Source organism: Trichoplax adhaerens, genomic scaffold (assembly GCF_000150275.1).
Source record: "Trichoplax adhaerens TRIADscaffold_17 genomic scaffold, whole genome shotgun sequence".
Classification (NCBI taxonomy): Eukaryota; Metazoa; Placozoa; class Uniplacotomia; order Trichoplacea; family Trichoplacidae; genus Trichoplax; species Trichoplax adhaerens.
Genome location: NW_002060959.1, coordinates 1,259,605 through 1,276,332, shown reverse-complemented (window position 1 = coordinate 1,276,332; position 16,728 = coordinate 1,259,605). Strand labels below are relative to the sequence as shown.

The 16,728-nt window shown below is 34.5% G+C and overlaps 2 protein-coding genes across 2 annotated transcripts; one reads left to right on the top strand and one right to left on the bottom strand.

Annotated features, from left to right (window-relative positions):
* Window positions 1–5,635: 5,635 nt before the first annotated feature.
* Window positions 5,636–8,578, top strand: TRIADDRAFT_31392 (uncharacterized protein; the record flags this gene model as incomplete). Its single annotated transcript, XM_002116767.1, has 7 exons — window positions 5,636–5,708; window positions 7,373–7,452; window positions 7,546–7,699; window positions 7,893–7,955; window positions 8,032–8,039; window positions 8,294–8,442; window positions 8,497–8,578. The coding sequence occupies 7 exons, from the start codon at window positions 5,636–5,638 to the stop codon at window positions 8,576–8,578; spliced, it is 609 nt and encodes a 202-aa protein (XP_002116803.1).
* Window positions 8,579–10,334: 1,756 nt separating this feature from the next.
* TRIADDRAFT_60807 (uncharacterized protein) lies at window positions 10,335–15,796 on the bottom strand (the record flags this gene model as incomplete). The annotated part of the gene is made up of 8 exons (XM_002116698.1): window positions 10,335–10,717; window positions 10,857–11,139; window positions 11,244–11,309; window positions 11,408–12,040; window positions 12,280–13,140; window positions 13,311–13,500; window positions 14,927–15,034; window positions 15,171–15,796. The coding sequence occupies 8 exons, from the start codon at window positions 15,794–15,796 to the stop codon at window positions 10,335–10,337; spliced, it is 3,150 nt and encodes a 1,049-aa protein (XP_002116734.1).
* Window positions 15,797–16,728: the final 932 nt, after the last annotated feature.

Genomic DNA, 16,728 nt, shown 5'->3' with positions numbered 1-16,728 from the left:
CATTAGATATCCAAAGATTACATAATATACGGCATATATTCGTAAACTCGGCTAAATGCCAATGTCATAAAATAAAATCCTCGAAGGCTCAAGATGTTTTATAGAAACTCATTGATGACAGGTAATGATAACATTTGCAGCTTACAGATATTCACATTACTGTACTTTAAATTTTTTTAGCTTACTGTACTATCAGTAAATTCTAGGTTCTCTAATAGAAATTTTTATTTATATGCCTGTCACGGATATAAACAGCCGTAAAATTAGGGTAAGCGTTCTGCTGTGTAATGGTGCAAACTACCGTGAAGAATTAAATGACTAAATTTAGCAAATTATAATTTTATATACGGTGATTACAATTAGTTGCTTACACTAGGAATCACTGAAGTTATAATGTATAGTACCACAGTAAATTATATGTTGTACTGTAATACAATTCTTATACAGTAATTGAAGACAGTACAAGCTCATGTAACTGTAATTTATGATTAGTTGAAATTAGTCAGTAAATGTTCACATTGATAAATATGATTAAGATGATTCATCAATGTTAGCCGTTGCCGAAAGGTATTTAAGCCCACAGATCATTGTAAGATCAGTTCTCTAGTTTTGGAACGTAGAAGCAAGCACGTCTAAGTTCTTGTGAGTAGTTAAGGGATAGTAAATCCCGAAAGCTTGAGAAATTTAGAAATTTGATTTTACGTATAACCTTGTGGTAAAGCTGATTTATGCCATGATAATACGTAAAAATTTTATTTCACAGCAAATTGCATACACCACGTATGAAAGTAAGAACGTATATGGGAGCGAAATAGTAGAGCAAACTATAACCGTTAAAAGTAACAAATACTGCATTACTGGTAATCAATATCGTACAAACACTATAGCGAAGTTTCTCCTCAGTCACATTTGGTACTGCCGTGTTCTTTAACAGTTCTTACATAGTTATATATTGCACACAATATGAAAAATTTCCGATGCCAATCCCCCCAATTTTTTTTAAATGTATCACATTTAAAAACTTATGTCCCTCGTTTGTACTACTAGAATTAACTTTATAGGATGAACATTAAATGATACAGCGATAAGATCGATAGATCTTATTAAGAATTACTGTTCCATTTATGAAAAATGCGGTCACAAGCTAGCTGATTATACTCGTAGAAATCGACTAAGAATAATAATTGAATTTACTAATTCTAATCATCTAGTAACCACCTCCAAAATTAGTTACAGTATATTCTAGTTAAAAAAGCGTAAAAATTAATGTTTGCTACAAAAATAAGACATACTAACTATATTTTGATTGAAAAGGAGATTCCATAAAAAATTGGAGATCAGGTTGCTTAACAAAATAATTTTCGTGACAGCTAAATTCTGGGCTCCATATGTAGAATTGCGAAGGATTCAGTCGATATTATTCGTCAACACTGCAAAAGTATTTTATATATCGCAGATAATAAAGAATTGCTATATTGCAACAGAGTATGATTAGATTTAGTAACTAGTTCTTGGCTATATCATTCTTTAAATCTTATAACTATCATATGGGTAGTACTAAGTGAACAGTAGTATTCATCTCTATGTTAAGGTTGTAATTTATCTTCCAAGTAAATGTACAGAATAATCAACTTCAACGTTACATGGCAATTTATACGGCGCGACCAATATAAACCGTCGCCATTTATTATTTAAAGAAGATTCTTTAAATCTTATAACTATGTTGTGGATAGTACTAAGTGAACAATAGAAACTATCTCTATATTAAGCTTTTAATATATCTGCTAAGTAAAGGTGCAGAATAATCACCATACACAAGTTTCGTATATAGGCTAAAATCATCAACGTAAGGATACCAACAATTAATTTATATAGTATTAAGTTATAATTCGCAATAGTAAATCTATTAAAGTATAATATAATTTACGTTAGTTTGATATTAATCAATATATCAGGCCACACTACAACAGCAAACGCAGTCAAAAATTCTCGGCATGTCTTAAGAATCTCACCTATAACTTAATCTGGTGGTAAAGTACAGTATTTTAGTAGTATTTCCAAATGTCTCTCTTACCTCCTTCAGTCAGAGAAACGACCGCTTTCTGTTGAAACAGAATATGTAATTTACCAATTATCGAGCGATCTAAGCGTATAACCGTTTAACGAACCATGTTACTCTATTTCATAATTTTATTGTATATTTAAAACTTTACGCATATAGGTATTTAAGATTAAAATTTACCTGGCCGCCATCAGTAAGTTGAAACTATTGCGCTCACTCTAAGACAGTGCGACTTTGGGTTCTGCATCGCAAGAAATTCTATCACTTTAAACACGATGCCACAAAAACCAAGTTTTTCTTTTGATGAACTAAAACAAGACTATAACTATACATTGACTTTAATGGAAGAAAGTATTGGATGTTTCATTACAACTCATTTATGACGACATAATATTTTATCATAACAAGAGAAAGCATTCATTTTTAACCGCAAAGACAGAGAATAACAGAGAATAAGCACTACTTGTACAGACATTTCGAAAGTGTTATGATTCGATAAGTATCTGTGTGTGAGGTTGATAGATCAAGAATCTTCAAAACTTTAGAAAATTAAGATTAATTGAACAAAACCTCGTTTACGAAGATACAACGTAATCGATTAGCTGAGGATCTCTAACGAGAAAGAACTATCTTACGATACTAAACTACTCGCTTATATACTTTTCCGCGCTTACAGTCTTAACACCTTACTTACTACACACTTCAGCATTAGCATCTCAAATACAGGATAGTTTATACCTTTCATGTGCAGCTCTAGTGTGAGCTCTGTAGCGCTCCTCTTCAGAAGGATTGCAGTTACTAAGCTAGCTATATTTAATACTTAAGCCTGTAACGAGAATATCGATCGCATGTTGAATACAACATCTACGGTAGACATTACTAAATATATCATCAACTTAGAATACAATATTATACTGTCTTACACTGTGACAAAGAATAACAGCATAAATATAAGTACCGCAGTTTGTTCCATTATTTGGTGATTAATCGTCGAGCCTGTTGGTCTACCAGTTTATGAAGATTTATGCTATGAGTGTGGTAATATCACCATACGCACAGCGATGTCATGTTGGGACCATCGAGAAAAAAACCTTTATGCGTTGTGAGTTAGGACTTTGAAGTAATAGGAACGTGTACCGTAGATTCTGTAGACACACTAGTAATAGTAAAAGGCTATTACTCGGTCATTACACCGCCGTTGAGGGTTAAAGTGGAAAGCCGCAAGTTTTGAAGGGGTGGATTTGCGATTTCATTGAAAACTATCCACAGTACAATCACAGACTACTGAGTAGTTCATGGTACAATCATTGTGTAAAGTACGCCATGGCGTGATGCAATGCTAGAAAGCGACAGTGGTAAATTGAAAAGTTAAAAGTATTGCACTGGCCCATACTGTCTGTATACGGTCAAGGAATACTAGAAGAAACCCAATCGTTTTCTTTCTACTTGTCCATGATACAGGATAGGCGTATATGGCTACAATTGAAATTTATATCTATTTGATCGCTTCGTCTACGCTTAATAAAGCAGTTTGGTATCAACCGGTTGTTACAACTGTGATATCATTGCTATTTTAGTCATTATTTTCAAATCTGTTGAAATTTTTATAAAAACTATTCCAATAGTCAAATAGCCAAAGCCATGGACTACCGTACTGTGAATTATATGTAGTAGTTTATACCAAAACTATTGATTGAAATTTCCATCGCTCGGTCTACTTTACTTCGCGTATTCAATTCTACTATCCACTGTGTTGTAGATAGTCCAACAGAAGCGAATCATTTCGATAACGTATTGACGCAAAGTGCACTGTATACTGACATTGGAACGAGAAGAAAAAAATGGAAAGAGTAAAACCTCCTTAGACGTCAATCTCCATATCGTCGAATTACTGTTGCTAACATTTGCTTTCATCATTATTTCAGTCTACGGATGCTTGATACTGCCATTCTATAAGTTATTTTTTCGAAATTACTAATTGATCCCTCGCTCGCAATACTTCGCTCAGGTCTAGCTTCGCGTACCATTTACTTTACAGTCCAGCTGCATTATTTTGGTAGAAGCTATTTTAATATATAGGGTAAACTAATGATTTACTATTGTATATTTTTATCTATTTTACCGATCTGCCCTATTGGCAAATTTTTCATGGTTCGAAAATTACTGTAGTCTACTGTACTTAATATAATAAAGGTTCTCATGAAATATATTGCCATCTACAGGACAGTATACAACCATTTCTATACAGTACAGTGAAGTCAAAGATTAGTCAATGTGTTGGATGTCGGTATCAACTACTGCATTAGCCCATTCGTTGTGGTAGTATTTTCCCCAGTTCAAGTATCTAAAAGGAAATTAAAGACGCTGATACTTGACATGATATAGTACAGTGTCATTCATTGTGGACTGTCCATATTGCAATGAATTTTGTTGTATTTTGGATACAAAGTTTTTCTTTTGAAAGCTATTTCCCATACCATGTAAAGTGCAATACCCATAGGGACTTGTAAAGAAAAAATTTCCATCGCCCATTTAACTTTGACAATAAGGTTCAACTATGTTAAAATGATCCAATGTTTTTAAATTCATAAATGGCATTGAAGAAGAAAACAGCCATGACATACAGTATGACAGCATGGGCTGGTAGTCGTTTGTGACTGCTGTACACTCACTGAGTGTACAGAGTAGGCGTACAGTGCAGGTCATTTCGCCATTTTCCGCCTTCTCTTGTAAGCAAAATCCGTCCATCCGAGGAGAGTTTGGAGTCCAGGTATTGTTGGAGGAGTCCGTTGTGTACTGTACTGTATCATGACTACTGTACACTGTGAGTGTACAGGTCATTTCGCCATTTTCCGCCTTCTCTTGTAAGCAAAGTCCGTCCATCCAAGGAGAGTTTGGGGTCCAGGTATTATTGGAGGAGTCCATTGTGTACACAGTGTACAGTACAGTACTGTACAGTATCATGATTACTGTACTGTACACTGTACTGTACAGTACAGGTCATTTCGCCATTTTCCGCCTTCTCTGGTAAGTAAAGTCCGTCCATCCAAGGAGAGTTTGGAGTCCAGGTATTGTTGGAGGAGTTCGTTGTGTACTGTATCATGACTTCTGGAAGCGTACAGTGTACTGTATGCTGCACGTAATTTCCTATCTTCCGCCTAACAGTAATCTTACAGGCAAAGTCCGTCCATCCAAGGCTAGTTTCGAGTCCAGGTATTGTAGGAGGAGTCCATTGTGTACAGTACAGTACTGTGTGCCATCATGACTACTGGAAGTATACTGTACAATACTCTCAGTCTGAGTAGTCGATTTATGCCCAGTCATTCACCATTGCTTTTGGACTACACCATAGTATAGTATACCATATCATCGAGGCATGGACTGCCAGACACTGGACTCGACTTGACCGGTATAGTATCTCACTGGTCCATGGCCCTGTACAGTGTACAGTGTACAGTATAGCGGATAAAAGGCGTACTGTAGACGCTGGCATACAGTACTGTAGAGTACTGTACCAAGGTGATGATCCACACACCCAAGGTGGTCGAGGGGTTAGTGGCAAGCGGATAGACCATGGCGTGGTTCCTCTACTCCTTGAGCTGGCTAGCTTTAGCTTTGCAAGGCATATTTGTCATCTTATCATTAGGTAAAATTTGTCGTGAATGAAATCACCAAATGCTTAACGTGTTGATGAATAAGAAGCAGTTTGAGCTATGCTTGACGATGTGCACTGGCCTGTGTTGTATTATCATGTCCTGTTTGTGGCTTGGCCTTGCACTGTCAACACACAGGTTCAACCATCACTTATGGCTTGAAACAACCAACGACAACTTGAAGAGTTGGAATACTGTAATGGATTAGCTTACTTTACACTATACTATGAAATGAGGAATGAAGAGATAAACAATCTTGACATTTAGACATCAATATTGATCCAAATTCAGTCATGATACGTGGATGAATCAATGTCATCCACGGTAGGAGCGCAACATGGAACAAATCATCACTCATTTGCTTCAAATAAATCCACGCTTTGAAGAATCGGGAAGAGCGTATGTTGAGCCTTGATAGTAAAAGGCAAGACCTCCGTTTCGCGATATCTTATTGGTCCATTACTTCAATCATAAGCAAAGACCAACAGCAAGTAAAATACAAAGTGAATATTTTAATACGCAATGTCCTCGATATCGCTTTTACAAATACAACTTGACTTTCAAAGTCCAGGAATGTACTTACTGTAAACTGGATAACCTCTACGTTTACATAGACTCCTTCAACAACTCAACGATTGAGAATTAGTGCAGCCAGTTTTTTCCTGTAGGTGTTTTTTCGTATGTTTCCTACGCATAGTTAGTGACTGTAGGTGAAAGTGGAGTAAGCATAAACGAAAGAAACCCTTCTACAAAACAGTACATGATGATAAGTGTTGTTGTACTAGAATAGAATCCATCTCGAACTTTCGACAATGAACTTGCTTCAATTTGACCCCTCATACAACCGACGTATATCAAGAGAGATGTGAAGACGTACTGTATTCCTAATATATATTTCTACCACTCCATGCTATAGAGAATTGGGCTCTAGGTAAAGGTAATTTCAATACACTAATCAACTCGCTGCCAACCACTTCTGACCAGTGACAACGAAAGTCACCAAACAGAATCCAATATATAAGTCACAACATAACATTAGCCAAGTACCAATAGCATTGCTTGATTTAATTTTTATTGCTTAGCAGGTTGCAGATTCAATCCACGTAGGTATAATTTGCAATGCAATCTTGCTTAGCTTAACTGTATTATGACAACAATTACAGTTGACTTCGTATGTATGAAAGGAATACAACAGGAATATATTCTCCTCAATTTTAGATCGATTCAATCACACAACCAAAGTTACTTCTTATGCCAACTTATATTTTAATAATTACTACAAGAAAAAAATATTATTGTACTATATACTACTATATAGCTAAGAGACCATTTTGCCACTTTATAACTATCGTTTTAAAAATAGACTAAAAGTACGGGTAGGCGATACGTACTTACAATCAATAACCTACTCTGCCAGATCGACTTGTCGGATGTCATTGATTGGGTTGAAAAGCATCTAATTTTTAAACTAAATCGTCTCTAGTAGTATTTACGCGTTATTGTACATTACTGTACAAGTCATTCTTATACTCTTCTTCCCAGCTATACAATCTTATACGAGATCATCAGCGGTGCTAAAAAATATTTGAAGGGATTCATTTTATTAATAATCATAATATACTGTACTTAGTCTGAAACTATCCTTATTAAATTAAAGCTTCAGGTTTATACTATCTGTGTGAACTCGTAGAAGAATACTCAACAACTGCGTCGAAAGTCTTTAGGTATCTTATTTGGGTAAGTGTACGATCCTATGAGCAAATCAGTATCGAAAGTACAGGGATACGCGGAAGAATGATTAACTATTATTTATCCTATTTTTAATCTTAGATTACGACAGTGATTTTTGTATGTCTTTGGCTCTTCGATTCATTCCCATTACTTGTGTGTGCAATGGGAATACTTGCAAATTTAGTTCACTTGATGGTTTTGAAAGATTATCCGGCCATAGCAATGACGTCGTTCCCCTTTATTATGACAGTAGGTTAGAAGATCAGAGATTCTCATCAACTCGAATGAAACAATATAATACCTTATATTGCTCTGCAGTCGTCATAAACGCCATGGAATATTCACTAACTATGATTATGGCAGAAAAAACTATTTGATATCTAGAGTTAATAATTAATTTGTTATCCTAACCTAAAATTATCCCAATTTTTTGATACCACTTCTAGTAATGGCAATAATTAATCACTTTCTCGCATTTCGGTACTTCGCTACTGTTTGGTACCCATTTAGTGAGGCAAGTTTCGCAATCTAGACAATAACTTTGTAATGTAATACTATACTGTACTTGGTTATTATTGGCATTAGCTCAAAATGTAAATTTTTTCGCTGGTATTGTAACGTACGCGTACAATGCTCATTTCGTGCTGTATATTAATTAAATATCTACATTCAATGATTGTATCTATACAGTATCTTACTATGGCATTATTAAGTCATACCGCCACATTACTTGCTGTAGGGCTGTTATTGTTAACGAATCGATCGCTAACATATAAATTTATGCTATAACTCAAGGCCTGCAATATTATCTAGCCTTGTAATGAATTAACGCTATTTTACAATGTAGGTGTTGGCATACTTTACAGTTTGCCTATGGATAATCCCCTTTGGATTTTTTATTTCTATAACTGCTAACGACTTAGTTCTACCCACAACGGATCAATTTGGAGACAGGAAAAGTATGAATTATTTCCATGATATCTTTTTTTTTTCTATGTGCTTAAAACTATTAACTGATCTGACCAACTGCTTTTAAACTGTAGACAAAAGACGGCAAACTAGTGGATTGAAAGCAGTTATTGACTTAGCTAGAGAGTCAATTTTACCTGGCAATTCTAGTAAAAGATTTTAATTTAATAGGGAAACCTGTAGATACGTGTACATCAATGTTAATTCGTTTGCTTTTCTACTGTGCTAAGAGCTAAATTTCAAACAATGATAAATCGTAATAACTATTAGGAAGTATGAAAATTTTCAATAAGACTCTGTTCAATTTCTTTAAAATAGCCCGAAACTTAGTCCTTAATAGAGAATAAACTAGTTTACCTTCGGATCCACTATTCTATTTAAAGATAATACTTAGCTCGAGATGTTACGATACTTGATTATAATACTATGATGAGGTCTTTATCTGAAGTGTATCTCATCAATCTTTCACTGTGTTGTTTAGCGTCAATATCATTCTTAATATAGGTAAATCGTTGGAAATATTAAAGGAGAGTATCTTCCTTTGAGACCTATTACATTTACAGCTCTTTTGCTTACCTTAAAAGACAATTTCTTTCGGCGATACCAATATGATGAGGTGCAAACTATAGTAGATGTTATTAAGGAAGCAATTATTAGAAAAAAGTGTACTTTTTGCAGAAGTCGCATTTAGCTGACGTCATAACAATATTTATTGTCTTTGTATAAATAATACTTATATAAACAATTTTGGAAATACAATTCATTCTATTCATATTTTTGTAGCGATAGGTCTTTACTACTATAAAACGTTATTGGCTGACTAAGATTAACAAAATGAATCTACTATCTACGAGTTATTGTTATGGCTTTAATAATTATAGAATAAATTAACCAACAACTTTGCATTTAGAATCATTTTCATAATCATTAATCAACATAATTACATAAAGTGACTCAATTATCGCATTCGAAATCTGGCTTTGATACTATGAGATATCGAGCACGACAAAAAATGTTAACGTAAATTATGTCTTCCTTAGCCAATTGAAAACTAATATCGATATAATTAATATCAAGAAAAATATTGAATACATAGCTAGCAATCGCTATACACCATGTGTAACTTCGAACATATCTTAACGCATTGCGTATAAAAAATCAGCCTTTCCAAAGATCAAACATAACAACAGTAGAATGAATTTAAAATGCACATCATCATTACGAAATACGCATTATACTGCAGATCCAGCTTGAATGGAATAGCTCCAACTACCGATCGCATGGAACAACCATCAATTAAGACGTTATTCGATGCAATAATAGTGATGTCAGATTTCATAAAATACCGAAACATTATTTTTAAATCGTCAACACTACATAATGAAAAGTATCAAAACGAAAATGAATGTGAAATATTAGTTTTCATCAATCCAATTAAACATTATTGAATGGTGACAGATTTCGTTCTATTGATATATGTACACGTTGCAAAAGGCTTAAGGAAATGAAATTAACAACCAGATTACGTTATTCAGAGAACTATCAAAAGAATTTTGACGTAAAGTTATTACTAGTAACTATAGTAGAAATCCTTAATATAAACGAATATGAGAGCTCGAGCTCAATTAGCGTTCTATAATAGATATATAGTACACGTACTAGTTATAAATATTTATAAACTATATGTTTGTATGCATACAAATAGACTCCACTATGATATAATGATAGCAGAGAAATTATTTTAATACTACAGGCATCTTCAAGTAGTTACAGTATCAACAACCGAAAAAGTAATTATTTCTTGCTATCGTTTTACATTTTTATTTATGTATTAATCATATGGAAAACTGAAATAAGTAAGAGATATTTATAAAATCAAATAAACAAATTGATTCCATTGAGGTAATATTTAATCGTTGTTATTTTTCTAAATATTCTTCTAAAACCGCGCTTGGTTCTAAAGTGTCATTTTTCTTTCTTCTTTCAGTCAATTTCTCCAATCTAAGTAATCGTTCTTTATTTTTCTCATTGATGGCATCGATATTTAGACTGGAAATGGACGCCGGGGTAGATGGTAACTCATCGCGTTGTCGAATTCTTCTTCTTTCACGTGCTGATGAAACTTTAGTAGAATTTTCATCGGTTGAGCCTTTAACGTTGTTACCATTATCATCGACTGGTACAAATTTAGTTTCTGATGTCAATAAGGATAATTGTGATTCTGAATCAGGCTTACGATTTGAAGCCTGATGGTGATGATTAGTAGGATGACTATTAACATCAAGATCTGCGGCTAAATCACCTATAATTATAGTGAATTTATTGTTTATCAGGAGTACAACAACTGCAGTAAACTTTTTACCCTCCCATGTAGTATAAGATTTAGCTTAATGTACTATCATTTTATGCAATACTCGTAAAAGTTACTGACATGTCCTCACCCTCTCGTAACATTTTCAATTGATGCTCTTGCTTATCTAGCAGAGCTTGCTGTTGAACTTCTAACGAAGCACTTGATTCAGCTGGTTCAGGATATTCTTTCCAAAATTCTTGCCTTGATTCACTTCCATTGCCATACTTAAGTGAATTAAACTCCGATGTAGCATTGTTTTGATTTCCTCCTTTATTTTTGGGTAATGCCATTGCAAAAATATCTGCTTTGTTCTTACTCCTTGATAATCGGCGTTCTTTAGCTTTCTTGTTCTGTTCCATATGAGCTTGTAGCTAATCAGAAAGTATCTCCGTCAATTTGGTTTATAACTGTTATTAAAGTGTGGGTCATAATCGAACTTCTATAGAAAGAAATATTATCTAAAGCTTAAATTAACCTTTAACTCCTCATTCCTTAGCAGTCCTTCATAAGCCTTTTTGTTTTGTTCTAATTGTTCTTGAACCTATACGAAATAGAATATAAATCAGATCATAGTTTGATTTTGGATTGAACAGTAAACTTTGGCGTACGAGTATGCTCAGGCTACATGATTAACGTTACCTTAGCTTGCTCAAGTTTCAGTTGTTGCCGCATTAATTCCAGCTGAGCGATAACATCTTTAGTTTCTTCCGCAGTTCTGTTAAAGGGACGCGTATTGGAGTTATTGGGTATAGTGGATGCATTTCCTGAAATGGAATTATTGCGTGATGATTTCGGATGACTCTTATAAATATCATTATCTCGCTGACTAAGTGTAACTTCATTAAATGTCTGCGATCTTGAAAGTTTAAGTGGTTGAATCTCAGAGTGGCTAGGAATTTCGTCGTCTTGGTTATAAATATCGCTATTAGTATTTGTAACTTGTCTATGACTTGGTAAAGGCGGTGAAGTTGGATTGCCTTGCTCATTTCTTAAAGCAGGAATTGGTGGAGATTGATTATATGACTGCCTTAGTGCTGGTATAGGCGGAGAGTTCGATCTCACAGGGCTATTCTGTTGATTGCTAGCTTCCTGTTCATACGGTTTCTTCCTACTTTCCGCTAGCCTCCTTTTTAAGTCATCATCTGCTTTCTGCCGACGATTCTCTTCTGCTTCACGCTGTGCTCGCTCCGAAGCCTCACGCTGCTCTTTAATTTTTTGTGCAGCTTCCTCTTTTTGCCGATTCTCTTCCTCTTCTTTTTTACGCTTTCCTTCCTAAAAGTGGAAAAGAGATCGAGGTACAATTAGAATTTATAATTTCAAGATACAATAGTTTTAACTAATATAAAATGAAACTTTATCTGATGGATTGCGGATAGAATTTAATTCCGCTCTTAAAGTTTTCCGACTATTTTTGATTTAATCAGATGGAAGTTTACCGCAAGGTGATTTACCTACAATATGCGCTAGCTAAGACACACGTTACGTGCAGTAAAATTTATCAGGTTACTTACAAGCTCTTTCTCATGTTCTTCTTGCATAATTTTCCTCTGATCTTCGATGCGTTGCATTTCTTTCAGCTCTTCCTGTCTTATTTTTTCTTGTTCTTCCCGCTTTCTACGCTCTTTTTCTTCAATTTGCTGTTTAAGATATGCTCTGTAATCAGTCTCACTTTTGCGTGGACTTTCTTGAGTCATAAAACCTTCTGATGTAAGTTTAGTTACAACCTCAGTAGTTTCACGATTAGGTTGATTATAACTATAATTGGGCTCATTTAATGAATTAGGCTCACGCCGGGGAGAAGCTGCATTAGAGTATTGATTATTGTTGTTACTAGAAAGTGAATGATTGGGTTGACTACGATTTTCATTGGTATTAGGGTTAAGAAGTTTAGTCTCATTATCTACATGCATTCTTTTTAGATCAGCAACAATGCGACCATGGCGATCGCGCAGGGGTGCACCACCTCCGCCTTTACCCCACGGATTATAATCATATATTTCTTGTTCTTTTTTCAGTTCTTCTGCCTCTCTTCTTTTTTTTTCTTGTTTCTTTCTATTTTCCATTTCTAGCATCTGTTGTTTTAAATCCTGTTGGTAGCTACTTTTATCATAGCGTGGCTTGTCTTCTGATCCAGAAAAGCCTAGCAAGATGTTGGAACTTTGATTTTGACTGGAAGTACGATAGTGCGCATTTGGAGGATCGTGATTGCCAATTCGGCGATGACTGTGATCTAAAACGCTGTTGCCTTTAGCTTGAACGTAGTTATTGCGCGAAACTGCACCAGGGTAGTCAGCATTTCTAACTGGTACTGCGTTATTGTTGCTATAAGAAGCACGAGGAACTTCATCAGGTGGATAATCTGATCGGAGTCTCTGTTGGAGGTTCATACATGAGGATAGCGAAACGAATGTTTGGAAATATTTAACACCGAAATGATTGCAAATTTTATTAAAATACATTCAACAATTTAAAAAGTCAAAATTACCTCAAATCTATTAATAATCTATCGATAGTACCATCAATAATTAAAATGAATACTTACCGGATCTGTTAGTTGAGTTACTGCATCTAGTAGTGGACTATTATTGGACAATGGTACGTTTCCTTGGCCATTACCAAGATTAATATCATATGGCAACCTTCCTATATCGTCTGGTGCATCATGATTGTTAGCCTTTTGGCGTGCCCATGCATATAAATCTTCATCGCCTAATTGCCATTCAACTGGTCGACTTGATATAAAATAATTATAATATAGCCATATTCACATAAACCATGATGGAATGAGTAGGAATAAAAGTTTTGATGTTAATTTCAGTACGTACAAAGGCCATTTAACCTCTCATAATAAGTAAACTGGAGTAATTTAACTGAAGTCCACACTAGTTAGCATTTCAAATTGTATAATTACAACAATATATGGTTTTATTACATTGAGATTGCGAAATATCAACATTACTTAATTCCATCTGTTATAAATTTGAAGCAACTGTTATGATTACTGCTTTTATAAATGTTAGAATACTAATGAATGATAACATAATAATTGATATTTGTATGCATATCACAATATTCAATTACGTTAGAAGTGAACTGTATATATTGACTAAAATTTTTGACTCAAAAAGTTCTTTGAATGTGCATTACGACGTACAACGAATGTATGTACAGTAGAGATTTACTAGAGAATCCATAAATGAATTATAGATTATGCAAGACATAGAAGTAATAAAATTTTCTGTCTGTATTTTAAATAAATTAGTAAACTACACAAATAGGGTTTATAAATTTTGTTCAAGCCGTAGGAAAAAAAAACAGTTCAAATAATTTAAATGACGTAGTATTTTAACAGCAACAGATAGCAGATAACGATTATTCTATATTCGAGAGCAATGACACAACTAGGTTCAGCAAAATTAATCACTTTACTACTACATTCTGCAATTCTACAGTATGTCATAGTGACAGTAGGCAATATCTTAGCACTATAACAGCGCACCAAAATTGAAATTAACTACGGTACACTGTAGTGATAATTCACTAAGGTACGAAATCTACGCTGATGTTTTAGGAGACATCACTATAGATTTCGTACCTCAGCGATTATACTAGGAGATAAGTACTGTCATTTTATACACATCTTTAATAACTTTCAAGATGACGAAAGAACTACGGTATGATCAGTAATGTGCAACAATATGCCGCTAAAAGGCAGTTTTTTAAATTTGTTATAAATTTGTTGAAATCTGTTATACGAAAAGAATTCGATGATTATGCATTAAAAAAGAAGATCAAAATGGAATTTCTTTTAGTCTGTCATCTTAACACAAGTTAAAACTTTGATGGTGCTTTAGCAGTTAACTACTGGTACTGCCCATATGAGTTTAAAATATACTTATTACTATCGTATTTTATACTTGTTAATGTCACAGTTTTATTACTACGGTAAGAACGCATTTTATCAAGTTGCAAGCTTTCATTCCTTATCATTCATCAATATCGAATTAAGAACGTAGATCAAAATATGTATTTTTATCTATTATGGATTATAATGGTATATACTTACAACTAAGGTCAAGCTAAACATTAATAGTTCAATTTTCTTAGTGAATGTAATTTCTATGATAAAGTATAACAGGGATCTTTCAATCAACTTACTTTTCTGGTATAGGTAGATTATAGCGGGGATCTCTTGAATGTTGTAGGTCAAACTTCGGCTTGGATGGTACAAAATCAGCTGGTGCAGTTTCGATATGATTTAGCTGACTATAATTTGTGGTATAGTGAATAAAACCGATGAATTGAAACAGTGAAATCATTACAGTTACAAGATTATAAACAGATAGAAAGAGAAGCCATTGTCAGTAACTGTTCATAATATCCAATTGCATGGATTTTTTACCGATAACGTTCCTCTTGCTCCCTTTTTTGTTGCAGTAGTTGATCGTAACCAACTGGTTTTGAATGATAGTTCTGAGGCTGCATAGCGTCATTCAAATTGTTGCGCCTACGAGATTTACCCTCGGTTTCTCTGCGTAACTTTTCTTGTAAAAATTCGTTATACTCTCGTTGTCGCTCTTTCTTTAACCTTTCTTTAGCACTATTCTGTTCCCTTATGGGCAAACTTAATCCTTGATAGTTGTTCTCGTTAATATTACGGTTGTAACGACCGTACTTTTTGTTATCGGCAAATTCTTTAAATTCATCTTCTCTCCTTTTTTTAAAATTTTGTTTCATAGTCAGGCCATCATCGCCCAACTTATCCCATAAAGAATGAGTCCGATGTAGGTTGTGAATATCTTCACTATTATGATTAATCTGATTATTATGTGAATCTCTTAAGGTAAATGCTCCATCACTTTGGGTAGGACGAAGATCACTCCTTTCATTTGAAAGATTTGATGTTGTTCCTGCTTGGTTGAAACTTCTGACAGGATTACTGGATTCTGGGTCAATTTGTTGTCGCTCATGATGTAATTTAGCTTTCTGTAATTGAATAAAACGTGTCATCTCATCCTGGGTGGCCATTGGAAGCTACCATTCCTCAATTGATATCAATCTCCAATAGGTAAGCAGTATAATAGAGAGCCAACAACCTTTCTATTGAGTGTTAGATTACTGGTGGTGACAGTTGGATTGCAAAATTTCAATTATACCTGAAGCCGAGAATCAATTTTAATGGAAAAGTGAAAAGAATTCAAAGTAATCATGAATAAAAGAGTAACAGTCCTAGCGTCCTACAAGTACTTTAAGTATGGATAGTTTGGACAGCTACTTATACGTGCATATACCTGACATTTTAGCGTGATATAACTATGCCTTGATTATCCTTGTTGTCATTGACTCTAATACTACATTACTGTATAGCAATAAGTGATGATGCATGCTTGAGATTGTACATTGAGTAAGATGCCGCTATAAAGTTCAACTGTGCTGTCCGTAGTATTGCTTACCTGTGGACTGTCGAGTTACCAATGTTACCAATGCAAAAGATCGAGCTTTAATCATTGGCAATATGACTAATCTTAGTGGAATGACTATTTAGCCATGAATCATATGACTTTAAAACCTTGATACGACAAACGATTGGTGTATGTATCGAGTATGAATTGTCTGAAGTAGACTGGAAGGGATGGAGTCAAGCCTACTTCAATTTTAGAATGATTCAATTTTAGTGGACATTATGATACGGAAGCATGACTGTTGAAAGTGAGATCAGTACCTGTTGTATCAGCTGGTATCCAAGGCTTTGGTGGTAGAGTATGCTAGATGGCATCTTTTGAAGAATAGAGTAGCAGAATCAAGTATGGAATACCTTCCTGGATCAATGTAGGATTTATTTTGTCAATGGGTACGCGTCTACAGACTACAGTACTATGTGGACGTTTGTGTCCACTGTCCAGGGTCTTGTTGATGATAGTAGCGTCGAGTAAAGTGCTGTCAACAAACTTGAAGGCATG